The sequence below is a fragment of the Cryptomeria japonica genome, chromosome 3, assembly GCF_030272615.1.
Source record: "Cryptomeria japonica chromosome 3, Sugi_1.0, whole genome shotgun sequence".
Lineage (NCBI taxonomy): Eukaryota > Viridiplantae > Streptophyta > Pinopsida > Cupressales > Cupressaceae > Cryptomeria > Cryptomeria japonica.
Genome location: NC_081407.1, coordinates 191,417,468 through 191,439,421, shown reverse-complemented (window position 1 = coordinate 191,439,421; position 21,954 = coordinate 191,417,468). Strand labels below are relative to the sequence as shown.

The 21,954-nt window shown below is 36.5% G+C and overlaps 1 protein-coding gene across 1 annotated transcript in view; it reads left to right on the top strand.

The window, feature by feature from the left end:
* LOC131037327 (mannosyl-oligosaccharide glucosidase GCS1) overlaps nucleotides 1-21,954 on the top strand; it is a 207,367-nt gene that overhangs the window by 91,626 nt on the left and 93,787 nt on the right. Inside the window, exon 14 of the mRNA XM_057969439.2 lies at nucleotides 6,047-6,172. Coding sequence (XP_057825422.1) covers nucleotides 6,047-6,172 — 126 coding nt within the window. The remainder of the gene's footprint in view (nucleotides 1-6,046; nucleotides 6,173-21,954) is intronic.

Sequence of the window (21,954 nt, the reverse complement as noted above, 5' to 3'; positions counted from 1 at the left end):
GTCTTATTCCCATAGTTGGACTACTCGCGACTCGGCTCGACTCGCCAAGCCCCTGGGAAAAAAACTTGGGAAAAACTCGGCGAAAAACTCGGCAACTTAAAAACACGCTTAAATTTAATAAAAAATGCACTTTTTTGCAAAATTTAATGAGAAGATGCATCCAATGAGTCAATAAATTATAACACAAAAGAAACAAGCTGATTCTAGATATATTTAAATGCGAAGTGTCTACAAAATCGCATCCTCATGAGGAATGCTGATGGCTGGAAGCCTGAAAGCAATATAGTAAATAGTTTTTGTAAAACCAAAAGTAAATACATCATTACAAATTACAAATACAACTTCCTCTTCCCAGCTCTAGCAAAAACTTGGGGAGAGGTAGAACTAGAGGGTCTAGTCGTATAAGTTTGTTGTGGGCGTGACTGTGCCTCCTCGCTCGGTATGGCTGGCTCATCCTCCATCCTGGATGAAGCTATGTCTCCACCTGCTTCTGGCACTGGCAATGAATCCTCAGCCTCATCCTCTTCCTCCTCAATGTCATCCAACGTGAAACCAAATCCACCCCCCTCCTCCTCCATAGCCTGCCTCTCCAAATCAGTGATGTTAGTGTTGGAAAACAATGGAGGCTGCTCCTGTGATGTCCAATCACTGTAAAGATCTATATCATCCAATTCAATTGGACCACCTTCTAGTTCCTCTACCTTCCTTACGTGCAATCGAAGATTATATTGCACGAAGACATGGTCATTGAGCCGTTTCTGCGCTAACTTGCTCCTCTTCTTCGTGTGGATTGCTTCAAACAAGCTCCAATTGCGCTCACAATTGGATGAATTGCAAGGCTGACATAAGACTCTGAGGGCAAATTTTTTGAGATGTGGGGTTTTTCCACCCCAATTTTGCCACCAAGCATCTGCAAAATAAATAAAATGGAAAAGTTAGAAAGCGAAGAGAAAAGAGAAAACATAATTTATCAATCATTTTAGATCCCAAAATCCAAATGGCAAATGTTATACTTGGGGTTTGAGTGGTTCTTCCTCTCCTAGCCAGCTCTGAAGAGAATAGCTTACCCCTTCCTCATAATTTTGGAGCTCACTCACAATGAGGTCTCTCTCCTCAACATTGGGTACCATCCTCTCAATGCATGTACTGAGGCCCTCCATTCGGATTTGAGTAAGAATTCCTGAACTTAAAACGAGGGTTGAGGAAGTACCCTGTTGCATGAATGGGTTGGTGGAGCTGATTGTTCCACCTCCTATCAACAATTTCCCAAATGGGATCAAATTTGAGTCTATCCCCCTTGTAGTAATTTTTGATAGACTCCTTGGCCCTATCCATGGCCTCATAAAGATATCCCATTGGGGTTTTATCCCCATCCACCAAGCGAAGAACTTGAACCAAGGCCTCCGACACCTACAATTGAAAAATACAAATTACAAAAAGATTAAATAATGAAGTTACAAATTAGTAATGAGAGACTTGAATCAAGAATAATTAAAATTTAAAAATTAAAGTTTTGAAGTTACAACCTTCACAATCTCTGCAGCCCTTTGTGCAAATTGGCTGTCGAAGACTATGCATGTGACAACCTCTCCTTCAAGCTTCTTTGAATAAGGTGAGTTAAGCCATTCTCTACTCACAAGCATTTGTTTCAAAGAAGTCAATGCAGCAAGAAGGCTTTGCAACGTCAAGAAAATCGTTGCAAACCTTGTGACACCAACTCTCACCAAATCTTTCCCTTGGGTGTGCTGTTTCATCAAATTTAGGACCCAAGGGTGATTGTAAATATATTTGGTGATCCTCCTTGCATCTTCTACAATTAGAGTCACCCACTCAAGTTTTTCTATGTCCTCCAAAAGAAGGTCAAAGACATGTGCTGCACAAGGTGTCCAAAAAAGAGTGGGGTGCCTCTCTTGGAGGATTCTTCCTGCAAAAGAAGAATTTATTCTTAAGAAATATGCAACCAAGTAAAACAAAGCCACAACAAATGAAAATATTGCTAATGCCTAAAGGTGACAATTTAAAAGGATTCTACCTACTGACACATATGCTGCTGCATTATCTATGATGATTTGCACCACATTCTCTACCCCCACCTCCATGACGACATGCTCCAACATTCCGGCCAATGTTTCTACATTTTTCACCTTGCTGGAGGCATCAACAGATTTCAAGAACACTACATTGTCCTTGCAAGCAACCAAAAAATTGATGGTGGTGCGGTTCTTGCCATCTGTCCACCCATCAGAAAGAATGGTGCAACCATAATTTGCCCATTCAATTTTTTGATCCTCCATCACTTCTCTTGTTTGTGAGCAACCTGTAAGAGCAAAGTGAAATTAGGTCTTAGTACACAATTTTGATTTTTTTAAACAAGAAATCTAAAAAATAATTAAAAATGAAATCAAGTGGACTATGTAGTAATTTACTAACCTCCCACTCAAATCCTTGCGAGAAGGGGCCTTGTACCCCTTTCCTGAAATTGTCATAGTAGTCACCAAATTCAGCCAATAAGGATTGTTCGCCACATTGAATGGAATGTTGTTGAAGTACCAAAAATCAGCTGCTGCAATGTCGGTTTTCTCATGTACCTCCTTATTCCATCCAGTGGCTTCTAATGATGGTTGTGCTCCAGGTGTGTTCCTGGGCACAAAATAATCACCTATGGACCTTGATCGTGATGATGGAAGTGGAACAGTGCCAGGTACTCTACTAGAGGAAGCAAAAGCGATGGGCGAGGTGGTGGTGGGTTTGTGGGTTTGTGGGCCACGCCGAGAGCCCACTATGCCCTCTAGTGCTTCTTGTTCCTCTTCAATGTCAACAGAAACACCTTGAGATTCAGCTATGGCTGATCTCATGGCTAGCTTTGCCCTCTCCCTTTGCAATTTCTTCTCTTCCCTAGCTGCAAGTAGGGCATTCATTTGTCTTTTTGTTTCTTCATTGGTCCTAGGGCATGCTCTAGCATCATGCCTGTCTATTCTTGCAAGGTGGTATTTGAGGCAGTTGATGCCTCCATGAAGCATTTTCTCACACTTAATGCATATAACTGACCCAGGATTGGGTCCCTCGTAGGCATACCTCCATGCCCCATCTCTAGCATCTCTAGGACGGGTGCCTATATATCCAGATGGGTATGGATCTGGTGGCCATTGCTCCCTTGCCATGATTAATGCTTACTTAACCTACACATACAAAGTGAAAAAAAAAGCAAACATTTTAGTTAAACAATTTAGCAAACTATCTACATTAGTTTAAATAAATTTAGACATCATTCGAAGTTTTAAAAAAAAAAATAGTAGGGTTTGAATTTTTTTTGAAAACTAGATTCTTCAAAAAAATTGTGAAAATTCAACAAAACTTGTCAAATCTAGTGTTAAATCTTGTGCAAATAACTTAGAAAGGATTTAGACTACCTAGGAATCATTTCTAATCCATCTAAATGCAACAAAAAATAAACAAATTGTTCTAAAAAAGTATAGAAAAAAAAAAAAACTAACCCGGGAATCTGATTTTCCCTTCAAATCCCCTTCAAATCCACTTGGAATCACTAAAAAATCACTCCAAATCACCTTGCAAGTCACTCCAAGTCAACTTCCCCCTTCTCAACCCAAAACCCAATCAAAAAACACAAAATGCATTCTCTTTCTGCCGTTTTCGGCTATGAGGAAACAAACGGGCGAGTTTTTAACTCGGGCTCACCGAGTTTTTGCCAAAAACTCGCCAAAAACTCGGCGAGTTTTTGGGGCGAGTAGAAGTCAAATCTACTCGCCTGGCCCAAAAACTCGGTGAGTTTTTGCTACTCGCTGATTAGTCCATCTATGCTTATTCCCACCAACCAAAACAAAGCCTCGATTCCTTCTTTGGCTGTCACCTTTTTGCTTTGTCTTTTTTCAAAGTCTGTCTGCTCGAGTCCAAACCTTGTCTTTTTTCCCACTATTTATCTTGTCTCTACACTAGGCTCAAATCCTCCCAAGCAGCACCCGTTTAATGTCCCTTCCTTAGTCCTCTCAGACTTTAGTGGAGGTTGACCTCAAAACAATCTTCATAAATGAAATTGCAAACCTGATAACTCATAGATGTATCCAGAATGAGGGTTTTCATCCTCACACAACCTTCAGCACTTTGATAATCCTTGTGTGGAACTGCTGTAGTGAAGCACGAGGGTTTCCGTCCGCAGCTCCAAACCTTAGGGGTTTTTGTCCCGCCAGCTTAGTTTTTCTTCAAGCCCAAACCAGAAGTCTCCGCAGAGAAATAACAAATCTTCAATCTTCTGCCTTCTATGAGCCAAAATGAACCTTCAACCTTCTTTTTATAACCTCTCCGAGAAACTTTCAGAAGATAATTAATTAAAATCACTTTATAAAATATTCATGCTTATTACTCCAGTAAAGTGACTTTTAAGAATATTAAATAATTTAACAGTCACTTAACCTTAATAACATAAATAATTAATTAATTTGTCTTTAAATATATTTCTTTGGACAACATAAAGTTAATTAATTAATTATTTCCACCTGAAAATGGGGACATTACACCAAACCTCCACCCACCATTCTTATAGCTTATGCAATCATTTCCATGTTTTTAAATGTTTAGTAGTGTAAAACTTTAAACTTCACTTCGTATGTGGAAGTTTCATTTGCAATTCCTATACTTTTCTTGGTTTGCACTTTGCTCCCAAAGTTTCAAAACTCTGCCTGCCATTGCTAGTGTTCAAATTTCAAATTTTCAATGCAATCATTTTTTATGTTTTTAATGTTTATTAGTGTAAACTTTACATAGTGTGGCAAGGTTTAATTTGCAACTCTTATACTTATTCTTTAGACATCCTTTTATAACTCATTTTTCAAGTACTACAGCTGCCATCCCCTTGCCGGCTCTAAACTAAGGCCCTTCGCCCCCCCATCTCCAAAACTCGTCCCCTTGTCCCCATTTCTCGTCATCAAGAAACTCGGTGGAACATTGGTTTCAAATTATTCATATGCCTTATCTTTGTAATTGCATAAACTCATCTCAGATGCAACTTAAAATATCTCGTTTTTGAGAAATTGTTCACGCTATAACAAATAGTGGGAATATAGCTGGGAATTACCTTGAAAATATGCAGTTGAATGGCATATCTTATTTTGGGAAGTACAAACTCGTGAGATCTAATTATGGGGGTCAATGTTAATCCCTGAAACACATCTTTCTTTGCTTCTTTTGTTCCAACCATTGCACTTCTAGTCCATCAGCTTGCCATTATTTTTGGTTGACCTAGTGGATGTCCTTGTCACTATATTAAATATATGAGACATAGATTTACTTGCAGTGGAGCATTGTAAAGAATTACATGCAATATTATCTTATCCATATGAGCATCCTTGAATCCATGGTCATCAAAGAAGCCTTCACCAATTCCTCAGTTAAGCTCAAAAAATTTTCATACCATTTTTTGTTTACAAAGTTCCAGTTTGATCTCCATGCTCCAGGGCACAGCCTCAGGTCCAAGGTGTAGGAAGCATGGAGCGAAACTTCATTGCAACCATCTAAGTGCTTCTGCTAAGTTTTTATTAGCCTACTTAACAGTCTTTAAATAGCTTATTGCTGGACAGTTATAGTAGTTGCAAGTCTAAAATCACGAGGGCAGAAATTCTTTGTTTCTTTTGTGTTTTCAACTGTTTGTGAATGAAATATCACAATCTTTCAGGCAGATCACATTTTTTTTCAATTTCTTATATAGTTCCAAATTCTCCTTTCTGCGTTCTTATCCTACACGTGGGGCTGAATTTTTGTGACCTTTATTTATGGGAAGTACACTTATATCAATCTTTTGCTTGATTAGCTTATGAATGAGTCATTTCTAGAAGGGTCTAGATATTTTGATGATTGTTTATTGCTGTTCAACTATTTTTTATGTTTTTTATTTTTTTATATCTTTTACTCATCTGAATGTTTTAACTGAGGATTTGTTCAGTGGCTTTCCATCTTATTCCTTTTACCCTGTGTAGATCAAATGATTGCATTTATATCTCAATTTTTTTTGACACTTTCCATTGATGCCTTGCAGATTTGGCTTTTGGACTGACAAAAGACACCTTTACAAATTTGGAGAAAGAGAATATTATGGCTTTCTTGGAGAGGGCTTGGCCAAGACTTGATGTCTGGTTTCATTGGTTCAATACAACTCAAACAGGTAAAAACTGTACTTGTTCAGTAGCAATGCTGATAATCTAAATAATTGCACACTATGGCATTTAGAATGGGCCATAACTCTAAGAGCACTACATCTAGAATTGTCAATGCATCTTTATGTATTCTATCATTCCTATATTTTTCAGTTGTAGTTATTATATGTTAATAAATGAAAACCATAGAACCTACAAATAGGCTTCTTTTATATTTAGTAAATGAAAATGGCTTCCATGAATTATCAACAATTTACAAAGCCAAGTACAAACACTTGCCAAATCTGAAAGAGTCTCTTGGGTTGGTTGTTTTATATTATAGTATCCATAGGAATATACCTTTATGATCTCTAATTTTACCACCAACATCATATTGTCTATCCCATCTAGAGATCCCATAGAAAATGGGCTGATTGCATCATTTTTTCTTGATGCTGAATATATTAACAGTGAATTATCGTTAGGGTATGGAATGGTAAGATAATGAAATCAAAATACAAAAAATCAAAATGTCATTGAGATATTGAAACTTTAACTTTATATGCTAGAGAATAAGTTGTGTTGTTATAAAGAATTTCATATATATCACACTAGGGATTTTGAACAGTAAGATAATGATATTGTTGAGGGTAAAATGATCTTTCAATTGTTTGTTATTCTGGTTAGTCATTTTGTGTTAAAGCAGGGAGTAGTTGCACTTGATGTTGCAAGTCTTGATGCATAGGTGTCTCCATAATAGAGGTTGCCTTTTTGTCTTACTCTTCATATATCTTTTTTAGTGGGAGATAAACATATCTATTAAATGAGAATATCTAGGAGATTTGTCTTATGGGGGAAATGATGCCTATATGTAGGGCATACTTTTGAGTTTTGTTCATTATGTTTATTGTGACATTAGCCTAACTATTGAGAAAGTTCACCCAGGTAAATTCTCTTCTGTAGCTGTCATGTCCCCCCATTTATAGTAGAAATAATTAATATAATTTTTGCCATATAAAATAATATGTTAAAATCATATTATATTACATTGATATTATATTATCAATTTACATTTTATATTGAATGATATTATTATGTTAACGATATACATTATATTAGAAATGATGCATTAACAATATATATATTAATGATATACATTATATTATAATAATGCTTTTGTATTAAAACATATACTATATTTGTTAACTTCTATATTCTCCAAAGGCCCGATAATCTCTCATATGAAACGGTGGCTTGTTTGAATGATCTCCAAAATCGTTTCATGGAGAGTTCTATATGTGATAGGGTAGTGACCCTTCAAAAGGGGGCACTACCACATAAGAAACATCGTGGCTTTCCACCACAAGGGGGGGTTGTAGGATAAATATCCTCCCGTGCCAATTTGGGAGGAAAGAAAGCAAGAAAAGAATTGTCAACTCTGCCAGCAAGGATAAGGACAGGGGTAAGCTCAGTTTCAGGTACGTATTGAGTGATTTCTAATTAATATTAGAATATACCAGTCAGTATTTTCTGTATTAAGTCATATAAATGTATCATTGAACATACACTGCTGTGTACAATCTTAATTAAATTAATGACATTGATGGGATATAAGGTTGAAGAAGTAAATAACATATAACTCTATTCAATATAGCATTGAAATGATTACACACAACATTACTGTATAACATAATATATATATATCTTTATTAATGAATCCAAGAATGAATGAGGAAATCAAAATTTAGTCTGCACAAATTGTTATAATACTGTGAATATAAGGATTAATGTAGGGTTTTGTTGTGACCATTTCACACATCGCCCCATTTGAAATGGGGACCCCCTCTTTTTGCTCGTTTTTTGCTCGCCTTTCGCTTTGCTTTTTAGGGTTTTTGAAAGGAAATAAAAGAGCAAGGAAAGGAAAATTAATCCAAGAAAGTTTATGATGAAGTAATTGTTACCATGAGAAAAGCAAAGACCTTGGAGCATCACCCAAATGTGAAGAAGGAGGCACAAGAACTTTTGAAAGGGGAAAAGCAAAGAAAAACCCCTTGTGATATTATGAATGAGGCAATGCCTAAAAATGAGAGAGAGAGAGAGAGCAAGAAGCTCTTTACAATATTGTCATTAAGAAGAAATGAGAGAGGAGGCATCTCTTAAATAGAGATGAGGAGAGGAGTTACAAAGTAACTCCAAATCTATGAATGCCACCATTCATAAAATGTGTGTGCCATGTGTCCACATCCTCTTATGGAGGAAATCTAATATTCCTTAATAAAGGAAAATAAAAGAAATGACTTGTCCTCACACATGTACTAGAGGACAAATTACATGTAGGAATTCCAAATGAATATCCTAAACTAAATAAAAATAAACCTAAGCTAAGTAAAGATTAAATATTCTAACACCCCCCCTTAAGCTTTACTTGGGGAGCTTACATCCAACCCTTCAATGGGTTGCAATCCAAGATTTTTACAATGAAATTGGAACTTTTCTTTACAAAGTGGCTTGGTCAAAATATCTGCAACTTGGTCTTCCCCCTTGCAATAGAGGAGTGAAACTTGCTTGTCTTCAATTTGTTCTCTAATAAAGTGGTGTTGGAGAGCAATGTGTTTTGTCCTTGCATGGAAAACTGGATTTTTAGCCAAGGCAATGGCACTTTGGTTGTCACAATACAATGGAGTTGGTTCGTGTTGAGGTAGACCCAAATCTTCAAGTAGTCTTCTAAGCCACAAGACTTCTTTGGAAGCATTAGTGCATCCTTTGTACTCAGCTTCAGTGGATCCAAGAGAGGTAGATTGTTGCTTTTTACTATTCCAAGAAATTGCTCCTGAACCAACAAAAAAACAATATTCACAAGTAGATTTCCCATCATTGGGATCTCCACCTAGATCGGAATCAGTAAAACCTTTTAAAGTAAAATCAGAATTTGCATCATAAAACAAACCTACATTCATTGTTCCTTTAATATATCTTAAAATTCTTTTAGCAACTTTAAAGTGTGTTTGTTGAGGTTTAGACATGAATCTTGAAACCAAACCAACACTATAAGCAATATCTGGCCTAGTAAGAGTTAAATAATTTAAACTTCCAACTAATTGTCTATACAAAGTAGCATCAACAAGAGGAGTTTGCATATCAAGCATTAACTTAGTGCCTAATTCAATAGGAATTGAAACATGATGAGCATCATTCATTTTAAACTTATCTATGAGATCTTGAGCATATTTACTTTGAGATAAGAAAATTCCTTTAGAGGTTTGCCAAATTTGCATTCCTAAGAAATAATGTAAAAGACCTAAATCAGTCATTTGAAATTTTTGATTAAGTTGAAACTTAATATCAGAAATCAAAGTACTGGAACTTGAAGTAAGAATCAAATCATCTACATACAAGATAATAATTATAATATCATCTTCACTATGTTTAATATACAAGTTAGGATCATTTTTACTTCTAATAAAGCCTTGAGAAAGAAAGAATTCATTAATCTTTGAATACCACTCCCTAGGAGATTGCTTTAATCCATAAATTGATTTCTTTAATTTACAAACTAAGTGTGCATTACCTTCTTTAATAAAACCAGGAGGTTGAGACATATAAATTTCTTCATGTAAATCACCATTAAGAAAAGCACTTTTAACATCCATTTGGTGAATAGGCCAATTCATTCTAGAAGCTAAAGCAAGCACAAGTTTAATCGTAGGCATTTTAGCAACAGGAGCAAAAGTTTCATTATAATCTAAGCCTTCAATTTGAGAAAAACCTCTAGCAACTAATCTAGCTTTAAATTTAGTAACTTGATTATTAGCATTCAATTTAGTTTTATAAAGCCACTTGCAAGAAACAAGATTTTTACCATGAGGCAAGGGAACTAAATCCCAAGTTTGGTTAGAAGTTAAAGTATCATATTCTTCCTTCATTGCTTTTTGCCAATGTGGTTGATTTTTAGCTTGATCAAATGTTTTAGGATCATTAGAATTCATAATAGTAGTCATTAAAGCATAATTACAATAATTAACTCTCCTAGCTTGAAGTTTATCTATTCTAGCTAAGTATTCATCACTATCTTGAATTAAAGATTTAAACCATTTAGGTCTTCTTTTAGAAGTAATGGATTCATCACTAGAAGAAGAGTCATGAGGAGTAGAGTTATTATTATCATCATCACTATCACTAGAAGGAATAGACAGAGATGCATTAGGAGTAGGGTTAAGAGAAGGAGGTTGGTCCTCCACAAGCACAACTTTGGTTTGACCAAGGTCATCATCCTTCACTTTAGAACAATCATGAATGCTTTTTTCTGCAATACAAACATCTCTTGCAACTTTTACCTTGTTAGTAATAGGATTGTAAACTCTATAACCTTTAGTATTTTCATCATAACCAACAAAAATAAAAGGAGAAGATTTAGCATCTAATTTTTTTCTTTTCTCCTTAGGTTTGTGAACATAAGCTATGGAACCAAAAATTCTTAAATTCTGCAAATTAGGCTTTCTACCAGACCAAGCTTCTTCAGGAGTTTTATCCTTTAAGGCTTTGGTAGGTGTTCTATTAATTAAATATGTTGCACAAGCCATAGCTTCAGCCCAAAACTTGTAATCCATATTTTTAGCATGTAATAAACATCTAGCCATTTCAACAATTGTCCTATGCTTCTGTTCTGCCACACCATTTTGTTGTGGTGTATAAGGAACGGTAAGCTCATGTTTAATTCCAAAAGATTTCAAATAAGCATTAAATGCATTATTGACATATTCTCTTCCATTGTCAGTACGAAGAATCTTAATTTTAGAACCAGATTGCCTTTCTACAAACATATGAAATTCATAAAAAACATCAAGCACTTGATCCTTACTATGAAGGAAATATATCCATGTTCTCCTTGAAAAATCATCAACAAAGGTAAGTGCATACCTTGAACCTTGGATGGAGGAATTCTCCATGGGACCCAAGAGATCACTATGAACGAGGTGTAATTTAGTGTATGCCCTCCAAGATTGACCATGAGGAAAGGGTTCCCTATGCATCTTACCACTCATGCAACCATTGCAAACAATTTGAGAAGGAACAATACTAGGCAATCCATCAACCATATTTGCTTTTTGCATCAATGAAATATAATCAGAATTGAGATGGCCAAGTCTTTCATGCCATATAGTAAAATCAACAGTAGTAAGCAAAGAATACTTTGGAGGAGCAAATTCATAGAACTTGAATAAGTTATCACTATCCATTTTAGCAGTAGCAATAACATGATTAGTGTTTGGATCAATGATATAACATACGCCCCTATAAAAGTTAATCTTATAATCTTGACAAAGTTTAGGAACTGAAATGAAATTTGATTTTAATTCAGGAACATAAAGAACATCATGTAATTTCCCATTAGGAACATTCACATCACCAATAGCTTCAACTTTACAACTATGATTATTAGCTAATTGAACAGGGATATTAGAAGTATCGGGATGCAAAGATTCAAAACATTCTTTATGAGAAGTAAAATGTTGAGATGCACTAGAATCAATAATCCACTCAAGTGGTTGAGAAACATTATAAGTACATGTAAATGCATGACGAGATGAATTACCATTATTATTATTACCCTTCTTATAATAAGGTTTATGTTGATTATTTTGATTATTTTGATTCATGGGCTTTTTACCATTTTGTTTCTTAAAACAATTATTAGTAATATGTCCATCTTTCCCACAATATGTGCAATGGGGTCTTGTTTGAGAATTATTCCTTTGATTATTGTGATTATTATTATGATTATTATTATGAGAATTATTATGATAGGATTTAGAATGAGATTGATAATTAGAAGATTTGTGATTATTATTATGCTTATTATTATGATTATGATTATGTTTATTATTATTGGATCTAAAAGTATTATTATGATTTTGATTTTTAGACATAAAGGCATGTTCACTACTTTTAAGAGTACCAAATTGAATTAATTTAGCTTCCTCTTGACGCAATAAATTACGAAAAATATCATATGTTAATTGAGTAGCTAAGCTAGGAATAGCAAGTTGAGCATGAACATTCGTAATAAATTGTTGAAATTGACGAGGAAGACATTTTTTAAGAATAAGATGAATTAAACGTAAATCAGCAAGAGTAACTCCTACACCAGTTAATTGATTATTAACAGAATCAAACTTTAATAAGAATTCATCCATAGTTTTAAAATCCGTATACCTTAGATCTTCAAGTTGATCTTGAAGTTGAATTTTTCGGGATTCATTTGAGCTATCATAAGTTGTTTTTAAAATTTCCCAAGCTTCATGCGCTTTTGTACAATTTCCAATTAAAACATACAAATCAGGAACCATTGAAATACCAATTAAACCAAGTGCTTCCTCATTTTGAGCCTTCCATCTATCTAGGTCGGCTTGAGGAGCAGATGTAGCGGGTTCAAATGTTTTATCAGTCGCAACATCCAAAAGGTGTTTGAAACGAAAAATAAACGAGATATGTGTTTTCCAAGAATGATAATTGGAACTATTTAATTTAATTTCTGGAATTAATGTAGACATGATAGCAAAATAATAGTTTGAAAAAAAAAAAATTACCCCTTTGATTAAAAAAAATAAAAAATTAACCTCCTTGATTTAAAAATAAACCAGATTTGAGTAAGAATTATAACAAAATTTATGTAAAAAAAATGTTATATTCAAATCTTAAATAACAAATTTTTAAACAAAAAAAATATTTATCAAAGAAAAAATTATATTTTAATAACAAATTGAAATTGATTTTTTTGTTTTTTTTTTAAAATTTGATTTAAACAATTGTAAGTCTTAATAACAAAATAAAACTATTGTATTAAAAAAAACTTTATTCAAAAAAACTTTATTCAAAAAAACTTTAATTTATTTTAAATGTAAAAAAACTTGATAACTAATTTTTTTTAACGTTATTAATCTTTATATATAGACTATTTAAACTTTTTTAAAAAGAAATAACACAAGTTTAATAAAATTTAATATTAAACTAAACTTGATTTAAATAAAATAAATTTTAAAAAAAAACTGTTAAACTTGTCATATGACTGCAGAGATGTTACAGCAGAAATCTTGATGCAGATTATAATGATACGCAGGGAATCTACAGTGCAGAGACCACAGGGAGGTTACAAGGAAGTTTACAAATTACAAAGGGAGGAGTAAACAAATAACACACAGATAAAATGCAATTAACCAATGATATCCAATTAACCACTTTTCTCCAAAATAACGCACAATAAAATGCAGGCCAATCAAAAGATTAACCCAAAGATACGTTTCGAAACAATCGTGCATAAGTTTTGTTAGGGCTTTCAGGAATCTTCCTGGAGTTGAGGTTGCTTGCGTGGACAGATTGAGTTATTAAAATATAAAGTGGAGAAGACTGCAGCAACGCTGGTGGAGTTGGATATCATGCAAATTGTCTTCTGAACCTTGGCAAGATCGCCTCCAGGAACCACAGTATGGGCAATGGTTCGAAAGCCTGAAAAGAATTGGTAGAGTGGAGGACTGAAGTTTATAGAGGGAGAGAACAAGACAGTATTGCTAAGGATGCCAAACAAGTTCAACTTTGGATGATTGGTTATCTGCTTGTAAACGCTAGTGACATAGGACTTGAGCAATCTGACCACAAAGGATTATAAAGATTAATCTGGAGCTCTTTTTGAAACAGAGAGATGGCAAGGACGAAGCAGACGACAAGGAAATCCACAGGAGGAAAGGCTCCTCGCAAGCAGCTGGCAACAAAGGCAAAAAAAACCGGGGTGTTGGATGGAGAAGTGTAACATATAACTGCGCTAATAGTCGAAGTTGCACGAGTTCGACTCGCCCAGGGTGTAGTTGTAACATATAATGTGAGATTTTTATAGTTGTCTTTTATTTACATGACAGCTTTGTATAAACCCCAAGTTACAAGGTAAAGTCACTCTGAATTAGACTGCAGAATCACTCTCTTCTTTTAACGTATTTGAAAAAACTAATGGAAAGCTAATCAATCTTTTCCGAATCTTAGGAATGAACTACAGTTTTAGATTATCAAACTTATCTTGAAATGAATAAGCTAGGATTGTAGCTGATAATCTAATGCATAACAACGCATTTTCTCAATAAAATGTAAGATTTATTATATAAAGTAAACCAGGCTGAAATAAGCACAAACAATGATTGAAATAGAGCAATAGATATTAAAAAAAAATTAGTATTCTGTGAATGAGGTTAGAAAATGAGAAAATTTGATAACAAAATCCTGCAAGGAAGCTTAAATTTCTTTTTTTTAATCAAAAAAGCTTGCAAGTAAACAAAATGTGAGAACCTGCAATATGAATCAGAGAAACAACTTTATGATGAAACTGTTTTGGCGGCAAGCCTTCCAAAACAAATGAATATGAAATCTAAAGTATGCAGGAAAAGAAGTTAGCACCGGAGTTTTGGCGGCAAGCCTTCCAAAACTTTTAAAATAATTAAATTTAAACTAGAGAGAAAGAACTTTGGCGGCAAGCCTTCCAAAGCCCTTTTTTTAATAAAAACTAACTAGAATAGGAGATTAAACCTGCAGGCAAACTTGTTAACAAGTTTGAAAAAAAAAGTTAAAAATCTGAAACCAAAACCTGCACAATAGAAAATATTAGTAAAAGAACTTCTTCTCCTCTCAAGAATGCCTCCAACAAGGTGAACTCCACAGAATGGTAACCTTCATCAATGTTAACTTAAAACAAGGATTAGAAACTTGCTCTGATACCATGAAAGGAAATAAAAGAGCAAGGAAAGGAAAATTAATCCAAGAAAGTTTATGATGAAGTAATTGTTACCATGAGAAAAGCAAAGACCTTGGAGCATCACCTAAATGTGAAGAAGGAGGCACAAGAACTTTTGAAAGGGGAAAAGCAAAAAAAAACCCCTTGTGATATTATGAATGAGGCAATGCCTAAAAATGTGAGAGAGAGAGAGAGAGCAAGAAGCTCTTTACAATATTGTCATTAAGAAGAAATGAGAGAGGAGGCATCTCTTGAATAGAGATGAGGAGAGGAGTTACAAAGTAACTCCAAATCTATGAATGCCACCATTCATAAAATGTGTGTGCCATGTGTCCACATCCTCTTATGGAGGAAATCTAATATTCCTTAATAAAGGAAAATAAAAGAAATGACTTGTCCTCACACATGTACTAGAGGACAAATTACATGTAGGAATTCCAAATGAATATCCTAAACTAAATAAAAATAAACCTAAGCTAAGTAAAGATTAAATATTCTAACAGTTTTGATAGTTTGTTAGTTGTCTGGATTTAGGGTCAAGCCTTAGGGTTCCCGTTTTGTCTTTTCAGGCCAGAGTCCAGTCAGTCTTGAGAGCTTTTTAAGCTTCCTTTTGTAGGATGCAATTTTGAATGAAATGAATTTGCCAGAATGGTTTATTTTCAATTGGAATTTTGAATGCAGAGTCTAAATTTGTCTAAGTGTTGATGATGAACTTGTGAATTTTGTCCAATTGAGTATTTTTGACCAAATTTTGAGTTTTTTGTTATTTGATCCTGGGCATGGGGAATGATTTGTTTTTGCCTTGTGAAGTGATTAAACCTTTGAAATCATGATATTTTGGCCTGTAGGAGCAAAATCGCTCCTGTCCCTCAGTGAAGGACCGGAGCTCGTTTTCAAAAATCTTACTATCTCTGCAGGATCAAGATGATTTTTCTAGTGGAAGTGATAAAGAAAGGCATGATCTTTCCGTTGAATATAAATTGAAGAATTTCACGAACACAGAAATGCCCCAGGAATCAAAATTGCTCCTGTCCCTCAGTGAAGGACCGGAGCTTAAAATCAAACATCACCTCGTCCTTGCAGGATTTGAACAACTTGACGATTTGAAGAGATCAAAGGAGATGCATTTTACCAGTTGAATATAATTTGAAGGCACAAACATGAGGAAAAATGGACCAAAATGTAAAAATCGCTCCTGTCCCTCAGTCAGGGACCAGGGCGAAATCCATTGTAGCTCCCGTCCCTCTCCCAGGGACCAGAGCGAAATTCTTCATAAGGCATGTTTTAGGCAAAAGCAAGCAAGTCTTTAGGTTTGAGGCAAGCAAAGACGGTGAATTGAACCCGTTGAAGACAAATTGAAGATTACAAAACATCAACAAGGGACCCAAATGCCCAAGTTCGCTCCTGTCCCTCAGTCAGGGACCAGAGCGATCTTTGCCTTAGACGAATTTCTTGCCAAGTTTGAATGATTTCCAAGCCAAAGGTGAATAAAATGGGGCATAGCAAGACTGTTGAAGATAGATTTTGACATTGGCAAAGTGAGATGAAGCCTACAAGTACAAAATCGCTCCTGTCCCTCAGCCAGGGACCAGGGCGATATGATGGTTATGTTGCCTTTCCTCCAAGTTTAGACCTCTCCAAGTCAAGATGAAAGGTGGCAAGGGCGTTTCGAAGCGTCTCAACGAAGAACGAAGTATCCAAGGTCACCATTGTTGAAGATATTACACCAAGACACCCAGTTCGCTCCTGTCCCTCAGGCAGGGACCAGAGCGAAAGTGTTCAAATGAGGCTAAATTTGGGTTGCTATTCACATTTTGAATGTTTGAAAGGGAGTAAAGGATATTGTTTTGCACTTTGAAGATAATTGCAAGTTAGTATGATGAAGATTTTGCACTAAATACCCTAATTCGCTCCTGTCCCTCAGGCAGGGACCAGAGCGAAATTTTCATGAGGGCTTAGATTTTGAAAGTTGATCGCGTATCAAGTGGCCAAGAAGGATCAAAGGACTTCATTTTACACGATGAAAGCAATAGCAAGTTGATGAAAGCAAGTATGAGCCTAAGACATTGAAGTTCGCTCCTGTCCCTCAGTCAGGGACTAGAGCGATATTTACTATAGTTGCCAAATCCTTCAAAAATCACGTTAAGTCAAGATTGTGCGAGGTGGTAAAAGGTCTAAGGTGTCTTAAGAGGGTGATATACAAAAGTTTCAAACGTCAAAGGGCTATCAATTGAGCCAAGGAAGCTATATCGCTCCTATCCTTCAGTCAGGGACCAGGGCGATATTTGCTAAATCACTTGTTATCCTTCGAAGATCATGTCAAAGCAAAGTTGCAAAGGGTTTAAAACGTCGTTTGAAAGGTAATGAACGAGGAGTTAAAATCAAGAACGAAGAATTTCAAGTAAGAACACAAGGATCGCTCCTGTCCCTCACCAAGGGACCAGGGCGATAATCTTCCAAACATCGAATATGCCTTGTAGAAGTCAAGTGAAACAAGTGTAGAATGAAGAAGTGACGTTATTATTCGCCGTATGATGGAGATTGGTGATTTAAAAAGCAAGATCAAGGAGAAAGCATGAAGTTCGCTCCTGTCCCTCTCCAAGGGACCAGGGCGATAATGGTCATAAGAGGCACTCGTTCACACAAGCAAGTTAGTCAAGTTCGAAATCTCTAGCGAAAATGCCAATTTAAACGTAAGGATGGAGATGTTGAACGTCAAAAGTGCAAGAATCCAGGCTAAAATGGTAGATCACTCCTGTCCCTCTCCCAGGGACCAGAGCGATAAGGTTTGAATCTTCCCACTTCCCCAATTTTGGCGCTCAAATAATTTTTTTGAATTTATTTTAAATGCTAAAAATTGATAAATTAAAAATTCAACTAAATAGCATTTAAAAAATAGCGCAAAACATTTAATAATTAATTATTAATTAATTAAAAATCAAATGAAGCCCTTGGGTTTATTTTATGAAGGTCGGCCTCTTTATTTTATTTAAAATTTGCTTTTAATTACCAAAGTCGGCCTTAAGGTGAATATGGGGTGAGCGCTTATAAAGGGAGAGTGAAACTTTCATTTTTACATCGTCATTTATCATCTCTTATATGCGATTTGGAGTATACAAAGAGGAAGCGAATCTCACATGCGATCTTGAAGGAGAAGTGCGAATTGTAGTTAGAAGGTGCGAATTTATATCCAAAGGTGGTGTGAAGTATCATCAAAGGAGTGCGAGTTTGATTTAAGGCGAACTTGCCAAAGACATTGGAGATCACGTCAAGGACATCCCAAAAGGTGGTGAAGTTGCTAAGCTTGAGAGACTATGTTGAAGCCATCTAATTTCAAATTTTGCCTAGGCGATTATCTTCGTTTTGCATTCTAGAGTTAGCTCTCAAGAGAGGTATGGCGATATGGTTTTATTATTTTAATTTTGAACGTTGATCGTCATAGCCTAAATTTTGAATTTTGAAATTTTGAATTCCAGTGGTTCAATCGTTTTTTAGGAAATGATAACTCAAAGACTTATCATGATATTTCCTAAAATTTATTCTCTAATCTATGTTATTCATTGTAAAATCTAGTTCTTATTATGAAATGTTGTGTAGGTATGGCGACCCCGAAGGCGGGAGCATCCACCAGTCGTCCAGCTCTCATGAAGGAAGATCAAAATACCGAAGAAGTGGAGACGAAGATCATGTCGAAGTGGAGCAACATTGGAGATACTAACTTGGGCAACTTCAGCACGAAGAAGTTTCGAGAGGTCCCTTACATTGGCAAGCCATCACCTGTCGCCCGGAGAATAATCGAGAGTGGCATCATTAAGGCGGCCGGCTTCCCTCCAGCAGTTCAGTGCCATGAGTTGATGATCGAGTGTGCTCGTCATTATGATCCTCAGTCCAGAACGATCGTGTCCAATGAAGGAAACACTTTGGCGTACCTTTCAGAGGAAGCTATAAGTGAGGCTTTCCATCTTCCAGAGCACAGAGACATGATATACAAGAGCATAGAAGGAGCCAGGTCAATGTATGAGGGTGATCCAGATGCTTGTCTAAGCATTATCAACAAGAATTGGTTACTCAAGAGTCGTCCTCGCCTGAGCAAGATCCCGAACACACCGCACAGGATTGATTTCCAGGAGGAGTATAGAGATTTGATCACAATGCTCAACCGAGTTACAGGAGCCTCTCATGCCTTCTACTTTGAGAAGTGGATGTTCTACTTCATCCAAGTGATTGTTCAGGGAAAGGGAACCATACATTGGGCTAGGATGATTAGCCATTGCTTGGACGTATAGTTGAGGAGACTCAAGGCTACCAAGTCCTTCCACATGAGTTCATACGTCATCTATGCCTTGATTAGGAGTTTTGAGTATGCAGGACTACCTCACAGAGGAGTGATTGGAAGAGGACCCGGCGAGGTCAGAGTTTGTGATTCCTATGTCCACTTGCATCATTCGCCAGGAAGCAACTACAAGCTAGTTAATGATGCCTTCACGATGAACATCACAAGGACGTTGCAAGGTGGGATTCACAACAGATTATCTTAGGATGCACAGGAATTGATAAAGAGGTACGGTGCTTGGTTTATCCAGTTTTCGAAGTTCACTTATATTAGAGTGCATGGATGTCCCTCACCTCCATACATGTTGCCGAGATATCCGACAGATAGAATTGTGTTACTTGAAGTAACAAGACAGTTGGCAGCATATGCGAAGGCATTCAGACACAGACATGGGAATGGAGTTCCGGTACCTTTCATTTTGGGCAATTCAGTTGAGGTATGTCCTAATGCTTTAGCCATGGATGACGCAGAGAAGGAGTTAGCCTTGTATTCTTTTTCATCCTTTGCTTTGAGAGAAAGCTTTGATCCACATGGACATTTAGAGGAGGCAGTCGGTAGGAAGTTTAAGCATGAGTACCAAATAGAAGATTTTATGATGAATCTCTTAGATGATCTTGAAGTGAAACGAAAAATGCATTCTAGATTGCCTTTGGATTTCATCAGGAAATGCAGGATTTACAGAGTGGCCGACCAAGCACAGGACAGTGGCAGACATATCCAATCATCCTATGATCGAGAAAGCAAATCAATAAGGTTAGACTGGAATGAGCCCGAGGTCGTGGATTTAGATGCATTGATGGCTCCAGTCTTGTCTTGTACTCGCAGATGGGTTGACGTACAGCATCAAAAGTTGAGAGAGCAAGGCATAGCTATGACTTTCACTTTGGAAGAGAAACCAGCCGAAGGTGGAGCTAGTGTGAGTGAAGGCAATCCTAATCCTAGAAATTCAGGTGAAGGTAACCTTCGAAGTGCAAGTGAAGGCAATCTCCATCGAAGAGGTTCGAAGAGGAAAGAAAGACCAGAAAAGAGGGAATCTTCCAAGAAGAGGTAAGGGGCCAATCGAGATCGTTCATCCGGTACATCTTCTAGACCAGAGAAGAGGACACTTCAAGTGGAAGAATCTATGGAGTCGATGGTACAGAATGATAGGCAGGAAGAAGGACAGGCACCGCAAGGGTCACCAGATGGATCTCTCCAAGATTATGAGTTAGATGAAGATAAAGAAGACAACGAAATAACATCTCCCAGAGAAGAAGAAGTAGTGCATAAGGAAATTCAAGTCAAAGAGACAAGATCAGCCATCCCAGATTGGTTGAAGGAAAGATTAACTAAGGTGATCGTGATAGAGAACGAGGACAATATAATTGATTTAGAGAGCCTTGTTGGACGTTCTCACGAAGTAACAAAGAAGAGGAAGGCTACCAAGATGTCCAAGATGAGTAGAGATGAGACTGGATCCAGAAAACTGTAGATAGCTACACCGACAGTAGACAAATATGAAGGTGAGATCCTAGCAGAGGAATATGATATACAGACTTTTGAGCTAGGACCATCCACAGCAGAGCAGACACTTGATGATGCCACCGATTCATTTGAGGCATTGAAAGACAAGCCTAGAGAAGAAATGGAGAAGAATAGAAAGCTTGAGAGAGAGGTCGGTGCATGGAGGACATATTTCAGTCATCTCAATGAGCCTTTGGGACGTCAGGATCTAGCTAGATCACCAGTGCAGGCACTTCCCCTTCAATCAATTAATGAGGCAGAAAGATTCAGGAATATGGTCCAGCGTACGAGTACTTGGATGGATAAATCTCATACAGTTGCCGTAGAATTTGTAACAAGGATGATGAAGATTATTCATCAAGCTATCCAGGTTCTTGAGATAATCCACAACTTGATGATAATAGTAGCCGCATTTGCTCATACCAAAGATGTTATCATTCCTGTCTTGAAAGTAATTAGACACACATCAAGGAAGGTCTTAGCGCAAGAAAAGATCATGGATGGAGGACCTCACAGTTTGCTTCAGTGGTCAACCTTACTCCATATGAAGAGTGTTTTCTTTGAGGACATCAGTGCTAGATGTAGCCAAGTGGAGGAGGTGATCAATCCGATCCAGGACAGAGTATTTGAGGTACTACGTACCATTCTTGGCAGGAGGATCGAGGTCGAGACAGATGTGGATATGCAGGAATTGGAGGATACAATCAAGGTCATCTTTTGTAAGGACGCTAATGTCACAGACGAGCAATATGATCAGATGTTTGCCACCATGCTCCTGATTGAAAGAACAAAGGAACTTGAACTTACATGGGACACAACTCTTCTAGATGCATTCGATCAGGTCATCCACTTGGAAGAAAGTATGAAGAATCTTCCCGAGATTCCAATTGCTGAAATCGAAGGAATCGTATCAAGATTCATTGCATATGCTAAAAAAGAACATTGGAAAGGGAATAAGATTCTAGATGAGAGGTTGTTATAGATGACATGGCACCTTAATTGTCATTGGTTTATGTCTCCTAGGTTTTTGTGCCAAATTTAATATTTGGCTATGTATTTAATATTGTTCAGTAAAAAGGAGGCCATTTGTAACAAACCCTAATTAGGGTTTAGGTGTCATGATCTTGACCATTGATCTGCTTTCAATCTGGACCATTCGTTGTAATTGAGGATGCTATTTATACCCTCATTTTCATTTCATT